Below are 20,839 nucleotides of genomic sequence, written 5' to 3'. Positions count from 1 at the left end.
TCAGACGTGCACTAATTGTTACTGTGATATTTTTTCACTAATTGGAACAAGCTTTTGTGGTATGAAAAAAACAACATGAAAGGCAAGAAGGTTTATCTCTTTCAGATAATTTAAACAACACTTAAAAATTCCACAACATTTTTCAGCTTCAAAGTAATTAAAAGTTGTTAACTAATTATTCCTTCCAGCAACGCTGCAAGATAAGCAGACATTTTTGCCATGTTTTTACCGATGGGGAAAAGGAGACATTGCCATCCCTAGGCCACGTAGGGAACCTAGGCGAGAGCCAGCTCCAGAACGCCGTAGCTCTTGGGCTGCCAATTCTGTCTGGTCAGGCCACACCTCCCTCTTAAATGTTAAACAATAAACACAGAGCCACAGGCAGAACCCAGATAAAAATAGCATGCAATGCAGGGCAGCGAGTCAGTCCTTTACTTTTAGGCATTACAGCTTTAAATGATTAACTGTCAAGAACAATCTTCATTTGTCTCGGTCCAAAAGCACGCTCTGTTGAGCCGGCATATTTAATAGGTACAGTATCACTAATTCACACTGTACTATTTGCGTTACTTTAAGAGATTACACCGAGGAGGTAAAAAAGCATGAAAATGCCAGTCTAGCCCCAAAGCAAGCCTTGGTGTCTCATCATACACATAAATGAAATTATTAAAAGATGTAATCATCTTAAAGACTCCTTGAAGATGTCCAGCTTGCGTAGCCAACACTGCTAGGCTGTCAAAATGAATAAATCATAAACTGGTCCTGTCATCAGAAGCTGCACCTGGCCTCGCACACCAACTGTGGATTGAGGGAACAGACTGCGTTGCAACTTTCATCATTCAGTTCATTACATGGCAGAGAACACAACAGCCATGGAAGCAGTCAAGCAACCTCCAACGCAGCTGAAGCGCCTGTATTCTGGTATGATATAACTTATGACTGACTTAATGTCGAATACTTAAGATTTCAATACAACAAAGAAAATAATCCATTTTGCTCAAGGAATCACATCCAGGAACTGTTTTTTAGACCAGGACGTAGCAAACCATAGTTGAACTCTGTTCTGAACATATCCAGTCGCCTTGAAAGCCAAATATTTAGAATGACCAGAACAGCCAAAAAAAAAAAAAAAAGGCATCAGATGTCTTTTTCAGGTAAAAGCAACTTAAAAGTCTGCAAAATAACTGCAACTGACGTTTAAAATGTTCCAACCCTAGATGTATTCAGGGCCTTTGAAAGCACACGGAAGAGAAAACAGAGGGTGTTGGAGAGCAAGGGGAGGATGCAGACCTAGCAGTCCAGATGCAGCTTCTGGTAGGTAGGACTGCCCGTCTTCCCCCAAAGTTACTGAAAAACTTCAGTAGAGAGGAGGAAAAAAAAAAAAAAAAAGAAGAGGGGGTTGGGTGGTATTCAGAGCACATCTTACCAACAAAGATAAATTGGAATATTGCTAGAATACAGGGATAAATACATCTTATTCATCAGAGAATAATGAATAATGACCACCATTCCATGAAAAGTGTAATTTATGAGTACTCTCAAATTGCACTCTCCATGTGCAACAGAGGAAAAAAAAGCAGCTTACTATTTATACGTACATAGCTATGACTCCTTTCTGTTCCTCTTCTCATATTTGAGTGAAAGGATAAGAACAATTAAGTTACTGTAGCAGCATTTGCAATTCATTAAAAAATGAGCAACATTCCTCTATTTTCTGACACCTTGCAATTCATACAGGCTTTTTTCTGCAATACAAATATATGGGACTTGCCTGTAACAAGCAACACACATCTCACATTGAAATTCAGAAAGCCAAGTATACTGCAAGGGTGGGCTTATTTATTCAATTTAAAAATCACACAATACAGTGGCCTTCCAACTCTCACAAGTCCTGTGTGCATTTTGAAGTCCACACAGGCATGAACACACTCAGTCTATTGTAGCCAGATTCAATTACACTTCAGGGAGGCGAGGGACAAACACAACAAGCTGCCAGATTTTAAGTGAAATCTGTACAAGGTGTACCAAAACATTTCAGTGACAGTTCGAGTCACTTAACTACTACTGAGACACCAGGAGAACAAACAGCATTTCTGTTCACAAGAGAGAAGGGCTAAGGCTATTGGTCTGGTAACATTGTCAGTACGCATCTTCAGCCAAAGTTTAAAAGATACTAAGAAAAAGCCCAGAGGAAACATTGTTAGGTTTTAAAGTATTAACTTTATTAATAAATATACATCCATATGATGATGTAAATACAGATCATGAACACTACTCCATTCCCATACACATAATTGCACACGAGTAGCTCAAGTTCATGGACATAAAAACATACACAGTATCTAATCAGGCTTTTTACAGCAGAGGATGGGGTGCTGATACTAGTTATTTAACAGATTACTGTTTCCCCCAAAGTAAACCTGTGGAAAAGCAAATGATGAAAGGTTAAAGTATCAGAAAGTGGTTCAAATTTCAGAATACAGATTTACCTATGTGAAAAAAAAAATCACAAGGAGGAAGGTCTAGTCTCTACTAAGTCATAAATATATTTAAGCAGTGTTAAAATATATGCATTAAAATAGAGAAGAATAAACTTCTTTTGTGGTCAGAAATGAAGTCTGCAGTTCAAAGTATTTATGATTGTTATCAACTGTTTTAACTGCCAACTCTAAGGATAGCGTGAAACATTATTATACATACAACAAAGAATAGCAGAGTCACAGCTAATGAAACCATCGGACAAATGACTTCACATTGCTCTGCCTTTTAAAGCTCTTCAAAAACGGGGGAGGGAGTTAAAGTCTCATCTGAGTTACTCTGTGTATTGTAGTTCCAAGTAATTCTTTTCACAGACACATCACTTTTCACTGACAAGGCTTGGTTTTGTCCTGACTGAACTCTTAAGATCTTTCAGACAAAATGAAAATATATTCATTCAGAATGGAGATCTTCAATGGCTCACGATACATAGTTATTTTGACTAAACTAAATCCGAGATATAAAGAACATTGCTTTAATGACAAAGCTAACCGGTGACTTTAAAAATACTATCTTTATTATCAAAGTTAGCCACTTCTGATGGTATCTGATTTTTTTCTGCCAAAATATGGTGCTAGCATCTTGAATATGTCCAGTGCAAGACTTTATAGTAGCAAAATTATTTGGTTTTAAAGTTTAAGTAAATTTAATCAGAAACTGAATAGTAGTTACTATATGTATATTAAACAGTGAACTTGTATAGCATCATTAAGGAATAATAGCAAGCTAATACATTTCATTTATGTATAAATAAGACATTAGAAAATTGATAATTAAAAGAAATTATTAAAAACCAAACTTGACGTGTAGATCTTCTGAACAGTGTTAACACACAAGAGCGATCCTAGCTTACGAATAGCGGAATTATGATATATAATATAAAATAAGCAATTTACCTTACAAGTAATGTTTTCATACTATGGGGGGAAAAGGCCAGTTTTCCCATCGGTGCTAATAAAGTTTAGGCATTAACATGCTGTTTCAGTGTTTGTCATGGAAAGAAAAGTGTTGAAAAAAGCACATGTTCTGCAGATTACACATAGGAAAAGCAGAAGTATTTGAAAATTCCATTTCTAGTTCACTTGGAATCTCTAACTTCTTTTTTCCTCCCCTCCCTGCACGGCACCAGTAAACTAAAGTCAGATATAAAATAAACCAGAACTAGGAAATGCCCAGCAGTGCACTTCTGGTCTCCGTGCTAAACCTAGAGTGCCAAGCAGCCCATTAGACTCTCTGAACACTTTTCTACTTTATGCTCATCATTTCACAATGGACAACGTTAAGTGTTTTTTACTGGGGTTATATTCCATCTGATATAATTAATAAACACTGTAATGAACAGAAATTGCTTAGATGATTTCATTATTTCATCAGCATACTTGAATACAAAATTCATTATACTAGCAGAACAGCAAGACATCTGCATTATCTCCTGACACACAGCACAGCACCATTGAGGAGATGCACGAGTGAGGAATGGAACAGGAGCAAACAGGATAAACAGGAGGAGGTAAGAAGTGGAGTTTCTCCAAGGTACAGTGGTGACATGCAACACGTTCCTTGCCAGCGAGGTGTGACACTCCTGCAGTTACTACATTCAGCTGAAGAGGACTGCTTTCTTAGCTGAGTTCAGGAAAGAACTTAAAGCAGTCTTTTGTTGAAAAATCATCTGATTAAAAACAGCCAATACAACACAGATCCTGAGGGTGAATTAACTCACGTTAGCATTTTGCATGTGTCAGAAGTTACATCGTTCTGAGAAAGATTGCTAAATTTCAGACTTGCGAGTTTGTTGAGGAACAGAACATGTAACTGGATTTCATAGCTTCAGCATGAAGAAACTATTTTTTAGTAGCAGTTTAGCTGCCATTAGTTCATCTATTGACTAAGGAGCCATCCAGTATAGTTGAGGTTCATTGTCTTAGTTGCCAGTGCATACACAGTTCCCCCAAAACAATTCAACACACCTATTGTAAAGTACAGCATAAAGTCCAGCTCAATTTGTGTTAGGCATCACTGGAACACCTGAAGGCTTGCTGCTTTTTTCCTGATAAAAAAGGTATGAAACATGACATCTGTTTCTTAAGTTGTCATCACTGAAAGCAAGAGTTCTCATCTAAATGACAGCAGGCCAGAATAGCATTTATGTTAACAAAAATTATCAGCATCATTACTCATTCAGCACAAGCTCAATTAACCCAAAGTTTTCTGCTCCCCCAAATCTGCAAACTCTATATATTCTCCCGCCCCCCAGACATTTGAAGCTACAAATTCATCATAACGTCGTATTATACGTGAAACAACTTAAATGTAAACTTTCTTCCAGATGAAAAAAAACCCCAAACCTGTAATTCCAGTAAAATAAATTTAGAACAAACAATATGCAACATTGAGGACTGATTTTTTTTGAAGTCTAGATTAAAGTATTTTACACACACACTCACACACTCTCTCACACTTAAAAAAAAATTTAAACACACCCAGTTGAAAAACTGAACATTTCTTTTGGAAGGAGGGAAGGTTTTAGTTTAAGTCAAGAAATGTACTTATAGTTAACCAACAACATTTTTTTTCCAGCTTGCATGCATAGATGAACTACTTTATATCTGTGGTCTAGCAGTGCAGTAAACTGCATCCTGTTTGCATCAGCTATACAGTTTGCTTTTATAAATCATGAAAATGGTGTCCTTTGGTAGATATATAAGCTTCCATAACTTAAATATAGTATAAGTGTCAAATAACGAAATAACTGTATTTCCAGGAATATCTGGCAAAACTAAGTCTGAAAACTTGGCAACAGTGTCTATTTAAAAAGTTTAATTTGTAAACATTATAGATTAATACTTTAAAAGCTATTAAACTGTCGCCACCTAAGCACAGATTTTAAAGGCAAAAAACAGTGTAAATAGCTATTTACAGATTTAAGAACATACTGTTTAATATTAACCAAATGCGTAACTAGAACGAACAGTACTTAATTTCTTATAAAATATTTCAAATTTCAAAGACTTATTTGTGGTTTGGTATATGTACTATTAGGCATTTCAAAATTACACAGCAGAATCCTGTAACAGCATTAACTAAAAGAACAGCTATCACCTAAAGGCAAATTAGCTTGTATTAATAAGGCGCTGTGAAGCTGTAACGCGCTGTACAAATGCTCAGTTTTCTTTAATATTTTCAAAAATATTTTTGGAGCATTAGTTGAAATTGTCTTACCGCTACAACTCCAGAAAAAAAAGCCACCTGAAATCAGCACTTTAAGAAAAGGTTGAGTTTTTTTGTTTGTTTTTTAAGTATCTATTTGAGGTCTGTAGAAGCTCCTGCAGAAGTGGAAAATGTAGTTTGCGGCTTTCTTTATTAATTTTTCTTATCAAGTAAAACCTCATCTGGCTAAGTTCCTTATTGTGGAATAGGCCACATCATGAACCAACAGCCACCTCATTCTGTCCTCCTTATCTCAATTATCTAATCCATAACCACACAACTAGATTTACCAGAAATTGAACGTAAAACTAGGGACATGGCCATTACTTCAGTATCGACACCAAGGCATATGCATCACTTCAGACTTTCTTATAAGTTATGATTTTAAACCAACAAAAACCAGTGCCTTCTCAACATTGCTTTAAAAGTTACTGAATTGCACCCGTAGACTATGGCATTATTTGAATAAAATCTAGAAATTCAGACTTAGGCAAACACTACAACAAAATGCAAGAAACATGCCAAAATTCAGAGCAAAGCGGATTAGTAAGGAGTTAACTAATTCCCTCCTTTCATTCATTAGGCTGTTTCATTTTGCTACTAGTTTCACCAGCAGCATGTACTCCTCTGTTATGCACCATAGGATAGGGAAAAGCTGCACTGCCACAAGTATAATTTAGATTTGCAAGCCGTGATAGAGCTTTAATGCTACCTGGAGGTCTGCCTGGGCTGACTTTGTATCCTGCTGCTTTAGTGGTACCCAAGGGTCTGCCTGGACTTGTCTTAAATCCAGCTGCTTTGGTGGTCCCCAGGGGTCGACCTGTGCTGGTTCGGTACCCTGCTGATTTTGTGGTCCCTGATGGCCTTCCACGTTTACCAGATCGGTTGAGGTTTTTCTTTTTCTTTAGTTCGTCTTTTGTCTCTATATTCCTGCCACTTGTGGTCTGCAAGTGCGATTCGTTCAACGTATCTTGTCTCTGGCATGCAATTGGTTTGTGGCTGACTGCGTGGCTGTATTTACTTTGCTGCGTGGCATACAAGTCAAACTGATCGGCAGATCTCACATTGTCTTCGTTAAGGCAAGAACTCTTGCCGGTCCCACAGAAAGCTGTATTGCTGCTGGCAACAGGGTGCATCATTTTCTACCAAAAATAAGAGAGACAAATATGTATCAAGATATAATAATACTGCAGCGTTCCACAAATGAGAATCTTTCAAAAGCTACCTCTATTTCTTAAAATTAGTCCAAACTGCTTTGTCTATTTTTAGTAAACAGTATTTTGTCTATTTGTCTCTTTTTAGTACAGTACTGATGTAAGTTACTTTTTTAAACAAGAAGTTATATTAATCTTTCACTTGAGGTTTTGCATGGTAACCTTTACACACAGTTAAAATTACAATTTAAACTACATATTATCCAGATAGGTATAGTTAGGGAAGAAGTACATTAATGAACTGAACAAGAGCAATTCAGTGACCAAGATATACAATATTCACTCACCCACTGCGATTTCAAAACCTTTCTAACTGAATCTGATCTAAATTCTAGCCGTTCTAGTTGCAAGATTAACCTATCACCTGTGAGCCAAGGAAAAATATAGTACCACTCTCTTGATTTAGTAGATGTAGGCTCCTAAAGATTTTTTTTGTTTAACTGCAGCAAATTAATAAAACACTAATCAGTTTTGTCATTTCTTGTCACAATTAATGCGAAAGAAAGAAGCAGGTAAGGCATTCAGCAAAGACATGGAGCCATAGTTGGGAAAGCAGAGGTACAAAATGAATCTATTACAAAGTAAAAGACACTAGATTGCAGAAATGCCACTGCTGTCCTAGTTAAAAGAGCAAGTACAAATTGCTGGTAATGACAACTGCGAGATAACAACTTTGGGAAAAACAACATGACTCCTGTTAGACATGCACGTTGTCACACATCTCCAAATATTCTGGAAAACAAACATGGCCCATCGAAGTCAACAACTGTTTTATATGGCCTGCTCTTTTCGTTAGACAAAACCAACTTGAGCTGTGCTCTGTTTACAGAGGTTTACTTCTTTAAACAAGAATCAAAGTCCTATCTTCAAGATGGCAGAAGGGTGACTCTCACCTGCACGTTACTGCAGGCTAACCCCAGTTCCAATGGACAAACAGACGTCCAGCTGCTAGAAACCACATATGGTCACCGTCATAATTACAAGCAACAATTTCTAAATAAATTGGTTATGCTTATATCCATCATATCAAATGCCTGCAGCATACATACTGGGGCAGAATCACAATAATTAACAATATTACTGGTATTCTAAAACTTTTTTAGTATTTATGCTTCTAAATACCAACTGCACAGATACTGCCTCAGATTTCTTAATAGTGGTGATACCGTAAGAAGCCAGCAAGCCACTCAAGGAGCAACAGGATGATATTTTCACCCATTCAACTATATTAGTCTACAACTTAAATAAGCTGCAAATACTCAACTTCAGATAATAATATTTAGCCATGCTGAAGACAAGATTAAGCCAATCAATATCTGACACATCCGAGTGTTTCTGCGCCCTACAGTCGTGCCCAGGACACCAAGTATTTCTTCCTGCGGTAAATTTCTCTAGTAGATAAGGTCTGGAAGATTTATTGTATTTTCCCTGCAGTAGCTCTGGAATATCACCTACAGCAACCCAATTTAAATTCTACCATTGATTACTGAATTTATTTGGCAGTTATGAATGTCTCTTCCCAGCCAGAGAGAAAGCATACAGCAGAGACTGTTTATTTACCCAGGAGTAAATCCCCGTGCCTTTTTCTTCTGATTACAATGGATACATTCCCTGCTGTAACACCTGATTTACCTTGGCTTGTCAAATGCGCATTACAGTGTATGCATTACTCTTGTGCAAATATATGAATATGGTTTTATGTCGAATAGTGAAATTACAATAGTAATATAGTTTATGTATTAGATGGTTCTAGCAGAGATTATGTGAGTGCTACAGTTCTGGTGTGTTGAATGGGGTACAGTGGAACAAACATGAAACCACTGTTATTGCAGGTGTTGACTAGCAAACGAAACAACTAAGAATAATTAGCAAGCCTGCACTTAGCAAAGAACAAAGGAAGTAAGCTACAGGTCAAGAGACCAGACAGACTTTTCTGTGCGGCCATAAAAAGGAAGATTAAGGTTTTCTACAATTCGCAGTCAAAAAAATGTTACCTTTCTTTAACCCCACTAGAATAGGGCCCACAATATCACAAAAAATACCTGAGATTTTTCATGATACATAATTGCAAACATAAGGGTTCTGATAATGTACTTTTGCTGCCGAGAGAGTAAGCCCAGCGGCTCTGAAAGGCTATTCATCTGTTTGTTGATACACTAGAGGACACTTGGAGTGGTTAGCAGCATTCTTGTCTCGGTACTCACTTTAAACGCAGGAATACTGGCTTCAGCCCCAAAAAGCCGCTCCAAGCTCGACTGCCACAAAGAAGGATCAGTTCAGCTGCCCAGTATCCGAGGAACACACCAGACCAGGGAGAAGGCACTGAATAAAGTGAGGGCCCCTGGTATTTCTCAGACCAACCACGCTCAGACTCATTCCTGTCTGTGTTACATTCTTATTCTCTGCTTTTTCTCCTCATTATAGTCAGGGGGATTTTTCCTACAGACACCATCCATCTTTCCTGGGGAGAACCATCGCAGGTACTCCTAGACTGTGCATATATCCTCCTGTAACTGGCAAATGTTGGAGCTTCATGACCATATGCATGTGTTTTGTGTCTACTGCAATATCCCCGAGAGCTCTCAGCAAACACTAACTTCACCTACAAAACCTGGCTGATGCTAGTTTACCTTCCATCTGGCAACAGCCAGTACCACTGTAATTGATGAAAGAAGAAAGACGTACAAATCAGTAACTGTTTAACGTTTCTTAGAAGAGGAGGAAGCTTAATAAAAAACTCACAATCTTGGTGGAAGACTGCCAACGGGATTTTTTTTTAATGAATTATTTTTTTTCCTCTCGGCACCGTTTTTCATCAAACCATGAAAATTTCAAGTAGTAGCCAAAGTTTGTATTCTGTGTTTTTTAAGACTTTTTTTCCAAAAAGTTTTAAAAAGGAAATCTGTAATTGAGCTTAATTACCCTAACATGGACATCTCCAGCATAATTTTACTTCGTTCACATTACAGTGGGGAATAAAAGAATGTAGTGAGTCTATCTGTAGAGTGGAAGCAGGTTTCTTGGCAGGGAAATACACAGTATAAATGAGAATTGGTATAAAACGCAAAGCTATGCTAATTTAAAAATCACACTCTAGCTAAATTGTATTGCCAAACACACACAACTTTGTGTGCAAGCACTCTTAAATAAAACCGGCCAGAAAAGTTTCCAGCGAAATAGAACTTACTTGTTTTAAACCTGTCAATAGATACATAGAAGATATTTGCAACAGTTTACTTAAATCCGTTTTTAAACTGATTTTAAACCGTTTTAATCCGTTTTTAAACTATTTGTTTACACAATATGTGTAAACAAATAGTTTACACATTAAACTGTGTAAACAAATAGTTAAGATGAGGCATTGTAGTAAGGAAATTTAGTCGTATTTCAAAAAGATTTTTACTGGAAAGTGGCTGTAGAGGATTTTTTGCATGGATCCTTTTCTACCTGGTAATTTACTTCTATACAAATGCGGGGGAAAGGAGGAGACAACTGGGTAAGCTAGCTTTGGGAAAGGAGAGGCAACGTTAAGAGCTTCCCATGCAATGAAGCACAGAAGCTCCACTGCTGCTAGAAATACAGAAAGAAATGGGACCATCCATGCCTCAAAGCTTTGCTGAGGGGGGGTTTCTGGACACGGTAACGACCCCTCCTCCTTTTAAAGCAGCTGCACTGCCGCTCTCCTGAGTCCCTGAAAAGTTAACCTGCTTTAGCACTAGCGAGGGGAGCTTGAAGTTTTGTTTTGCTCAGACGACAGCCAGGCTACTGATCAGTCAATACACGATGCATGAGGCTGTAATTAAGATTTTTTGTATTTCACAGTCAAGCTTGGTATCGTTTGCTTTCTTCTGCTGGGAGATGAAACAGAAGCCATATTATAGGCAATACAGACGCTGCATGAAACTTAAGAAATTTTGCCTAATTCCAGTGATATTACAGGTTTTGGACAGAGAGAGTGCATCCTTGTATCCCTAAATACAGGTTAACATACCGCACAGTTCTAGCGTTACAACTGCTAAGGCTTCTGCTACTGGTATGGCCCATCTCTCTCTAGGCCTGAAACAATGCAGAAAATCCCCATTCATGTCTTGTCCACTACACAAAATTTTAAGATCAAAGCTACTCGAAATCACATTACATAAAAACACCCTCTTGGGTTGTGACATGATGCTCTCTTTAGCTCTCAAACATCGCACTCTTCGCCTTCTTCATGGGCAGAATTTAGCTGCTAGTGTAGGTAAGGTGAAAACTTTCACGAGCAGAGAAAGTACGCAAGCTCACCAGAACAGGCACTTGCTCATTAAATATTTTATACTGAGTACTGGACCTGTGACCCATTACCTGCATTAAGCAGAATAATCAATCCCAACAAAAGAAGCAGGCAACTGCTCTGGTCAACCCCAGCTTGCTTTCTGTAACTACAGCCTGGTTAGCACCAGACCAGACCTGACTCAGCAAGTGCTTCTGACTTCTGGTAAAACACGCTTGAAGCAGAGCAGAATGAACAAAACTGGAAGCACATCTATATTACAGCTTTTCAAATGACAACACCAGGAAAGGTAAACTATCGCCAACAGGGACAATTTTGCTTTTAGTGAGGGTTAGTATATGAAACCCACTCGTTTCTCTGAAGTTTTCCACCACTGAGCTTGCAATAGTTTCAACAATATTGACGGAGCTGTAGGAGGCTGTAGCAGTACATTTTCATCACCATCCAAGACATAGAAAGTATACGACATACTACTTAAAAACACAAGCAGCTGCAAGTATTATTTCTGCACTAGTACTCTGAACGTCAGTTCTACCAATTAAAACCGTTGGAGTGGAGCACAGGACCAGCTCTGTTCAAGGTCTCTGCATAAAGAACGCTCTATGCCACGTACGACAGTGCAGGGGCTGCAGGCCCTTGGGAATACCAAAGGGCTCATTTTCTTTGCAGGGGGGGAGTTTAAGCAGCAGCAGCACAGATATTTTGCCTTTCAAGATTGCAACAGAGATATGGTATTGGTTCTGCTCTTCCCTCTTAGGATAGTGGGTGTGAGAAATACTTTCATCACTCAGTTAAGAGAATGAATTCTTTTATATCAATTTAAATGTTTTCCAAGTGTCCCTTTTATTGTCAGCTCCTTTTCTACACGTTAACTCTTGCTAAAGTTGGGCCTCACACAATTTTTTAAAACCCATAACTGCTTGTTTTCACGATGTTGCACCTTACCTTGAGTATTCCCATAAATGTAAATATTTTTAAAATACTAAGTATGAAATCCTATCAGTGGCACAACATACATCGTAACACCTGAACCTACATTTGAAATCTAACCTACTTCTGAAGCTAGATAACAATTCTCCAAACTGTGCTTATGAAGCACTTTCTGCAGTTGATTGCATAATATGATTTTTCCTCGTCATTTGACACTAGGCAAAATATATTAAAACTAGCCAAAATATAAGAAACAACTTCTTTACAGCAGTGACTCGCTTGAGTTATTACAAGACAACATGAGACTGCAAATTGAAAAGACAATATCATTTTGAAAACAGTTTCTTTCTCAATTACTCTTAGTGCAAAAAGACAAAGAAATTAAGAGTTCCCCAAGCAATACAAGAACTTACAAGTACAGTCCTTCCCCCAGTGACCCAGGATCATTTTCTTACATGACAGAAGTTAAGGGAAGAGTTATTTGGAGGAGATATACCCACCCGCTTCAAATTCTTCTTCCCCAGACATGCCAGGCAGAGGGGGAGCCTTCCCTCAGAAGGGGGCTGCGACTCCTGCTCCTTACCGGAGAGCTGCAACCTGGGTGCATCTTTGTGCCTCCCGGAGTTCAAGTCTCTTGACTCAGACACCCTTGGAGAAACAGCGCTCTCCAAAGCCTAAGCACCAGCTTTGTATTAAAGACAGAGATCAGCGCTGCGCTCACAAAGAATAGATGTTGTCAGGCATTAGCTAGGCTAAGCGTCAAGTAAGCTGTGAACTTTTAGGGATCGTTCACGACTTGATTGCAAAACCAGGCAAACAAGTAACTGTTATGCTCTCTAACCTTAAAAAACAAGTAAGTCATATCTAAGGGCAGAGTTTCACTAGATGCCAACATCAGCAAGAATGTCAGCTGACTTCTTCCTACCCCAAAATTAAGATCATATAACCACGTGATGATGAGAAACAGGACACTTGAAAGGGTTAAGACGCTTCACAAAAATGAAGGAAGATCATGTCAATGATCTAATTAACTGTGCACCTCCAATTACACTGACAACAATTGACAGTTTGGTTTCATAATCAATAGAAACCACTCTGAAGCCGCATTTTTTCTGAATGAGACAATCTTGCCCTTTCCTCCTCGTGCCAACACTAACTATTGTGCAAGAGCAGGACAAATCAACACCAGGGATCTGACCCAGGTGAAAACTAATCCAACAAGAAAGAAAAAGCAAGTTGACTGGCATTGAGGCAAGAGAGGAACAGGAACACACATTCCCATTGGAAGCACAGAGACAGCCTGAGGTCCCAGGTCAGCCTAAGCCACGTTACCCACTTGGCGGCCACTGACCCACTCCTCCCTGGTCCCAGTTACTTAAAAACCTAACCAGACCTAGACAAGATCACTTTTTGACAACTTAATGGACTTAGAAGAACTGAACAAAGAGTATGACAAGTTCCAAACACAGCACAGGGAACAGAGGTTGGAGAGAAAAAAAACCCCACAGCTGGGGATGGGGCAGCGCAGAATCAAGGCAGCCATCCGGCCAAGTAGACTGGCTTAGAGGAGTCAGGCTGTGAAACTGCACCCTGATTATTCTGTGGTTCTGTAATTACCAAACTTCAAGGCAATCCAAATATGAATATGAATGACGGAGCACATAGAGGTAGATCTTTATAAAGAAAGGATTATTAGTGTTTGTGAAACTGCCCATTCACTTCAAGGAGCTATTCCTAGGTAAAGAGGAGCAGACCTCGCCACAGCACAGAACAACGGCTTTGAGGAGCTGGAGATACTTATTGATCTCTGTGGGTGTTCTCGCCTACCTGCTCTTCTCCTCAGGGAACAGACCTCGCTACAGTCTAGAAAAACAGCTCAGAGAGGTGAGGTGCTCATTCATCTCAGTGGGTGTTCTCACCTACCCTCTCCTCCTTCCCTAGCCCCCTCCCACCAAAGGATTTTGAAGCTTAAAAGATGGATCAAACACCTTCCTGATGTGCACTTCCATGGTGTTTCTCTGCGACAGGACTAGAACGAAAGGCTCCGGACACCTGTCAACACACCCAAACGCAGCCACTGCAGCGTACTTATGCTAGACTGCAGAAAGACAAATCCACCTGTTGAATCTGTTCAACAATGGTCAACGGACAAACACACGGGGCTTTTTTTGTTTAAGGTTGCATCTAAAACCTGAAGAATACAGATACAGACAAAAAAAAGTTGTAAGACAAACTGTGGCATCTGAAGACTGAAACAGAAATAAACCATAATTTAAGAAATATATTCACCGAGTGTTCCTTCTACTCTTTCATTTTACAAAAATAACAGCCACGGGGATCAAAATAACTGTTACTTTCTTTAGAGAGATATCCAGAGAGAAATGCATGCAAATGAAAGGTGCAGCTATTCACTAATTAATTACTCCAGAAGGGCTATGCACAAATAAGGATGTACTAAACTATCTGTAACTATCCACAAGAACATACACCATTCACATGCGCTATTCTATAATGCAAGAGGCACAGAAGGAACATACCAGAGGCTATCCAGATACCCTGGCATGCAGGTGAATGAAGGCATGCACTACTTAGGTACGTCAAGGAAATACAGCCATGGACCGTACGCGCACATTACGATTCCACACGCTAATGGAAACATGTTCTAAGTAAAAAGCACTGCATATACACTATCCCCACGCACGAAAGACGTGGGTGCTGAAGGGAATTAATAATTCCTGAGCACAGCGGAGAGGCCAGGCTGGGGAGCAGCGGGAGGCCCAGCTCCACCTGGGGAGGCCAAGGGCCAGCTGAGGGGACAAAGGGGCGGCGCAGCTCCCTCCTGCCCCGGCCGCCGCCTCAGCTGCCACCACAGCCGGCGGGCACCGCGCCTGGGGGCACGCGAGCGGTGGGACGGCTCGCCTCGCGTGTCACCTGTCTGGCGTGGGTGTCAAGAAACAGGGCCTGGCCCAAACCCCTCCTCGGCCCAGGGTGCGGCCTCCTCCCCCCGGCCCAGGGTATGGCCCGGCTCCCTCCCGCCTGGGCGGGGGGACAGCGGGACGGGGCGGCGATGGCGCAGCTCCTCTCCCGCGGCCCTGCAGGGCCGAGCTCCCGCACCCCGGAACGGCGCGCAGGCGGGGCCCCCCATGAGGAGACCGAGGGATCCCCCTCAGCGGCGGGGCTGGACGCGGCCGGCGGGGGAGGGAGCTCCGCTCCCCTCCCCCGCCGGCCGCGTCTCCATCTTGCCCGCCCGCCGCCTCCCACCGCGCGGAGAAGGGGCCGGGGGACGCAGGCCCGGCCCGCACCTACCTGAGGGGATCGGGGCGGCCTGCAGGGCGGCGGACGTTGCGGGCGGGCGGGCGGGAGCGAGCGGCCGCCTCCCCCACACCCCGCCGGGCAGCTGCAGGGAGCGGCGCTGCGGCGGGCGCGGGCGGGAGGGAGGGCGGGGCGCGCTCCCGAGCGGGGCCGCGCCGCGGGGGCGCGCGGCGAGCGTGCGCGGGGCGGGGCCGGCGGGGGGCTCCTCCCGCCTCTGAGGCGCTCAGTGTCGGGCACCCGCCGCCATTTTGTCCTGCGGGCGGGAAGGCGGCGGGCGGGCACCCGGCTGAGGTGCGAGGCACGCACGGAAACGTGAGGGCGAGGCCGGCCTGCTTGCCGGCGCCTTGCTTTCCCGAATGGGATGAGGCGGAGCCGCCGGGCAGGCGTGGAGGCTGGCCAGGACGGTACGCAGTGGCCTTGAGCGCAGGCCATCACCGCTGCCCTGGGCCTCTGTGAGGGCAGGGGATCAGAGGAGGGTTTGCTGAGCAGCGGGGCCAGCACTGGGCCATCATTCGTGTTCTTCTCCACCTCATGAATAGCATTATTCACATTCATCTTTGCGTCCAGCTCTGAAGGATAAATCACTGATTTATTGTACAGTAAAATAAATTCTAGAATGTATCCTCTATATTTGAAATATTCTAAAGGGTTAAGCATGTTCATGAAAACTCAGGATTCCTGGTGTTTCTATTACTTTCATTTGGATGGAGGAGCATGACATTTTTTGTCCCAAAAGTACACATGCTGCAATCCATTACAGAATAATCAAGCTTTAGGACTGTCTTAAAATAATGTATTAGGTTAGTTCTCTTTCACTGGTGACTTTGCAATGAAGACGGCAGCCACTTCCAATGTAACTCATACGGGGTTGAGTCCATGTACCATTGTCGCAGCTCCAATGAAGTACTGCTGATTATTAAAGATTTTGCCCTTTTCCTTGCTCGGCAGTCAGTTTCAGAACAGTTGCCCAGTGGTATTTATTGTTCTGAGAAACATGTCTGTGATGATAAACTTCGTGCTTAGAATGGCCAAAGTATAAAATAACTTAAGAATCATATTTCATCCGTCTTTTCTAAAGCCTTTAGTAAGAGTTCAGGTATTGCAGTGGCACTCTACTATAAAAAAGGCTTTGAGTGAGAACAGCAACTTCTACTATTTCCAAAGAGATCCCATAGAAACAGGAATTTTAAGTGCCCAGCATTTTTCACAATCTGACCTTCTGTTGTTAAGGTCGGTTTTAGCGAAACAATGTGACAGCCCACGTTGTGGAAGGCTATGGCCAACAGATTTTTCTATCCACATCTGTTAATGACCGTAACAGCATCAGTGTCACTCAACACTCATCCAAACCTTCCTGCCCTCTGTTAGCACCCTTGGGCCATTGACGGCCAGGAGCATACACACCTTCAGGGTCTACGTAAGCATGTCATTCCTTAAATGACTGACATCTGAAAGAGTCTGAAAGATGTTCTGCGTTACTCAGATGAGGTCTGAGAAAATAAAAGCAAGAAAAACCCGGCAAAGAAGAACCTGCAGCTTTTACAAATGGCTAATTCTGTTTTTCTAAATATTTTCCTCTCCTGCTGTTGTTTGGGGAGCTGACTGCTGTACTCCAACCCTGTGATATTCCATTTCTACAATACTTGGAGCTCTTCAGGCTGAAAATTGCTGTGAAACATCCTGCCAAGACGATGGTTTGTTTTTTTTGCCAGTGCTTCCTAATGCATGCAAGAATCCTCACTTGCACTATAAGAAAGCAGCAGGGAAAAGCAGCATTTATTTAGCTTAATTTAGCAAATGATTCAGTTTGTTTACGAACCTCATCTTTCTGCTGTTTTTAACTCCTGTTGGAAATGCGGCCACCAATCAAAAGCGGTAGAGTTCGACACCTCTTTGGTATCCTTTTATTTTCCTTTTAGTATCTTAATCTGGAAGGTGGTGGAAGTCAGGCCGGGCTCAGGCTCCCGATTTATCTAGAAGAAATCATGATCTCAGCAGAATACAGAAGTGGTCAGATAATAGAGAGGAGTGAACTTGTAACGTGAAGCAGTGAAAGGTTCCATCCCAAGAAGCTGTGAAACCTGAATCGGGCTGTTGTTGAGGCTATCGCTGGCAGAACGAGATCTAAACGTTTGACCTTGGAGCTGGACATGCCTCCGTGAGGGCGCCGGGTCTGTGCGACTGCTCTGTATTGTGCTCCAGGCAAACCCGCCTCAGATGAGCCAGCTCCAGTGCCCACAGTGCTCAAATATTTATCTGGTAGCAACAGGATTTGGTTTCCTCATCTGCACGCTGCGCTAATAAAAACAGGAACCAAACAAAAGATAAATTTGTCTGCGACTGTCTTGTTTTGTGAAAGCTCCCCCGGGCCTGAAGCACGGTGGTTACTCAGGTTGTGAATCTGCTTCCCCCTTTTCTTTCTCTAAAGGACTGCTCTCACTAGCAGTGGCAAATGATTACAATTAATTATCTGCAAGGTAAAAGATGCAATGAAATGTTGCCCCTCCCTACACCCGGACTGCAAAGCCCCATTCTCCTTCTCTCTCACTGGAGATCTCACCGGTGGATCCAAATTTTCAAGGAGAGGAAGAGCCTAAAAGCACAAGTTCCCCCTTCTGCCATCGCAGGAGCTTCTCGCCGGTCCTCAGCTATACAGCATGCTGAGCAAGCCGGGAGAATTCAGTACCGTAACTGCCACAACCTCCTATCTATTTAACTATGAATTATTGGAGCTGATAGTTTCTACAAATTCACTTGCTTGCTAACACGCACAGGCAGAGGAAATGTAGGTTTTAGTTAAGATTAAGGATTTTGGTTAAGCGTAACGTTTTCCTTGCTCGGCAGTCAGTTTCAGAACAGTTGCCCAGTGGTATTTATTGTTCTGAGAAACATGTCTATGATGATAAACTTTGTGCTTAGAACGGCCAAAGTATAAAATAACTTAAGAATCATACGCTCACTCCACAGTAGGTTATTAATAATTTCTTAACTCACTAGAACTACTTAGTTCTGAGATACTAATTAATTTACCTCTGCTTATGCTGGATGCTTGACAGTTTTGTATCTCTCAGTTTGACTAAAGAAAAATATTTAAATGTGTTTCAGATGAGAAGTCTCAGAGAAGCAATGTTTGGGTGGCAATCACTCAGACTAATGGTCATTTATTTAAAAACAATTGTTTCCACTGTAGCTAAAATTATGAAAACAAATCTTCCTGCCTAGCATTGTATAAACATTTTACAAAATGTACATTTTGGAACAAATTCGAGTCCAGCTGTGCGCCTTTTATCTTTACATTTTTAGGTTGTTCTCCGCCTCCACTCCCCCCATACAGCCACAGTTAGCTGGAAGCCAGAATTTCTTCTGCAAACGCTCGAGCTCTAAGAACACAAACTTGTTTAAGCTGAGACCATATTTGGAAGAGATCTGGGTCAAGAAAAATAATCAAAGGAAAGTGCATTCCTCGAGCATCACGTGAGGAGGCCAGAACGCGCACACAGGGCCCGGTGCTCACGCTCGGATACAGCGAAGGGGCTGCGCACCACCTTCGCGAGTAACTCGCTGCCAACAGGCTTGTGGCAAGGGCTGGTTTTACACCAACGTTCACACTGAGAAGAAACTCACCGGCCTATTTAAGGGCATTCAGGCAAATTCAGAAAAGGCTTTCTTAATAGACGTGGTTCAGCAACATGCCATCGATAGGATTATTAACTTAAAAAAATGAAAATTCAAAACTAATTCTGGCAAGCTACACAGGCTCCATTCTCGCAGATACACGTACCTGTCCCTCTAACGTTGTCACTAGTTTCGCTGAAGTAACAGCCATTTCTTACAAATGTAAACATGGCTGAAGGGCCGAAATACCAACGTGCGCTCTCTCCCCGAGACTCCGGCATTCTTTTACTTACTATTTTAGGAAGATCCCAAATCCAGCCTTTGGTGTTCATTTTATATTTGGCTATTACAATGGCAGAATTTTAGCAAAGCTTTGCTTAAAAATCTTTATTTTTTTGTCTTCCACATGGAAGACTTGAGCGAGGAAAGCTCCTAACAGATGGCACTTTGAGCCTCAGAATCTTTTATTCTATTAGCAGCGAAATGCACATTAAATAGACTGCACTGCTTTAATTGTACAAATAAAATCTCAAGCAGCCAGGACAGGGAACGGCTACAGGACATGCCAGGCTGTGATCGACACATCACATTTTGGTTACAACTTTTACAGCATAAAGACTAACATGTAAAAGGAGGCCTTAAGCTGCCTATTTAACAAAACAAGGGGTGGCAACAATGTGCAATATTGTTAGGGTAGTATAAAATTCTGAACCGTGATTGCACACATTTTTCATCTTGCTGTGAATTTTTTTTCTCTCCTATCCAGAACATCGGATTTAGTCTTCATCTCCTGTTTTCCTGCCCCAGGCACAGAGCAAAACCTCTGCCCATTTGCGTGCATACACAGAGTAGCTTGACCTGCTGCATCAACTCTCGCACACAAATGGCCACCGCAGCGATAGACGGGATGTCCTTATTAACCCTTCACAATGTGGTGAGGAATATTGCTGTTTGAATCTTTGGTGTGTGCTGGCACTGAAGACAAGGGAGCCAGCACGGCTGCGATCAAGAGTCTTGCTCTCTCCTTCCTCTAGCCTCTGCTGCAGACCTGCTGGGGCCAGGACCGCAGGCTGTGGTGGAGGATTGCCATGGAAAACAGCAGCACAGGGCTCCCCTTCTCTGCCTCCAGCCGCTCCCGGTGTTCATCATCTCTTCCAGATTCACAGACCTTCACCTACGCAGCAGTTCTCTCCTACTTCACTGCCACCTAAAAGTGCCACTGTCCTGTTCCTTGAGAACAGCAACACCCTCAGAGCATCACCCCTCGCCACTGCCCCTGCGTGACAACACTGCATTACTGCGAAATGCAAGCAAAAACTCATTCATGATCCAGTATCAAATACTTGTATCACTTATCCACCCAAAATACCACTGTTTACTCAGGCACTGAAAGCGTAAGACAACCTAGAAAACTGGCAGCCTATCACCTTGGGCAGATAACAGAACAAGTTCTGCTTATGTGTATTAAAAATAAAAAAGAAATACAGCATCTCTGTGCTCTTCCAACAACTGGTGACAGGAATCTGTGCAGGGCAGATTCCCTGGAAAGCGGCCAAACTGGGATGTTTATAAAGAACTTCTCTACATCCATGGACACACTTGGCAAGAACTAAATACAACATTTTTCATTACTTAATTGTGTCTTCTCCCAACTTTTATTCTCGTCTTATTTCCACTTTTTTTCCCTTGTGTATTTGTTAATTTGAGAGTTTCTTCTCCTCTGGCTTATATGCATTTCCCTCCTGTTTTCATG

At 41.9% G+C, this 20,839-nt stretch overlaps 1 protein-coding gene across 2 annotated transcripts; it reads right to left on the bottom strand.

Moving 5' to 3' along the window:
• Nucleotides 1-2,204: 2,204 nt before the first annotated feature.
• C9H5orf24 (chromosome 9 C5orf24 homolog) lies at nt 2,205-15,623 on the bottom strand. Of its 2 annotated transcripts, XM_072872587.1 has the most exons (3): nt 15,466-15,623; nt 6,458-6,887; nt 2,205-4,585 (listed from the first exon to the last, which is right to left on the bottom strand). In XM_072872587.1, the coding sequence occupies exons 2-3, from the start codon at nt 6,882-6,884 to the stop codon at nt 4,545-4,547; spliced, it is 468 nt and encodes a 155-aa protein (XP_072728688.1). In that variant the 5' UTR covers nt 6,885-6,887; nt 15,466-15,623; the 3' UTR covers nt 2,205-4,544. The 2 variants fall into 2 exon arrangements, with proteins under 2 accessions (XP_072728688.1, XP_072728687.1); XM_072872586.1 differs by lacking the exon at nt 2,205-4,585 and having other exon boundaries at nt 4,592-6,887.
• Between the last annotated feature and the right edge of the window lie 5,216 nt (nt 15,624-20,839).

The sequence above is a fragment of the Ciconia boyciana genome, chromosome 9 (assembly GCF_034638445.1).
Source record: "Ciconia boyciana chromosome 9, ASM3463844v1, whole genome shotgun sequence".
NCBI lineage: Eukaryota > Metazoa > Chordata > Aves > Ciconiiformes > Ciconiidae > Ciconia > Ciconia boyciana.
Note: the sequence above shows the minus strand (reverse complement) of the source record. Positions and strands in the feature narration are given on the sequence as shown.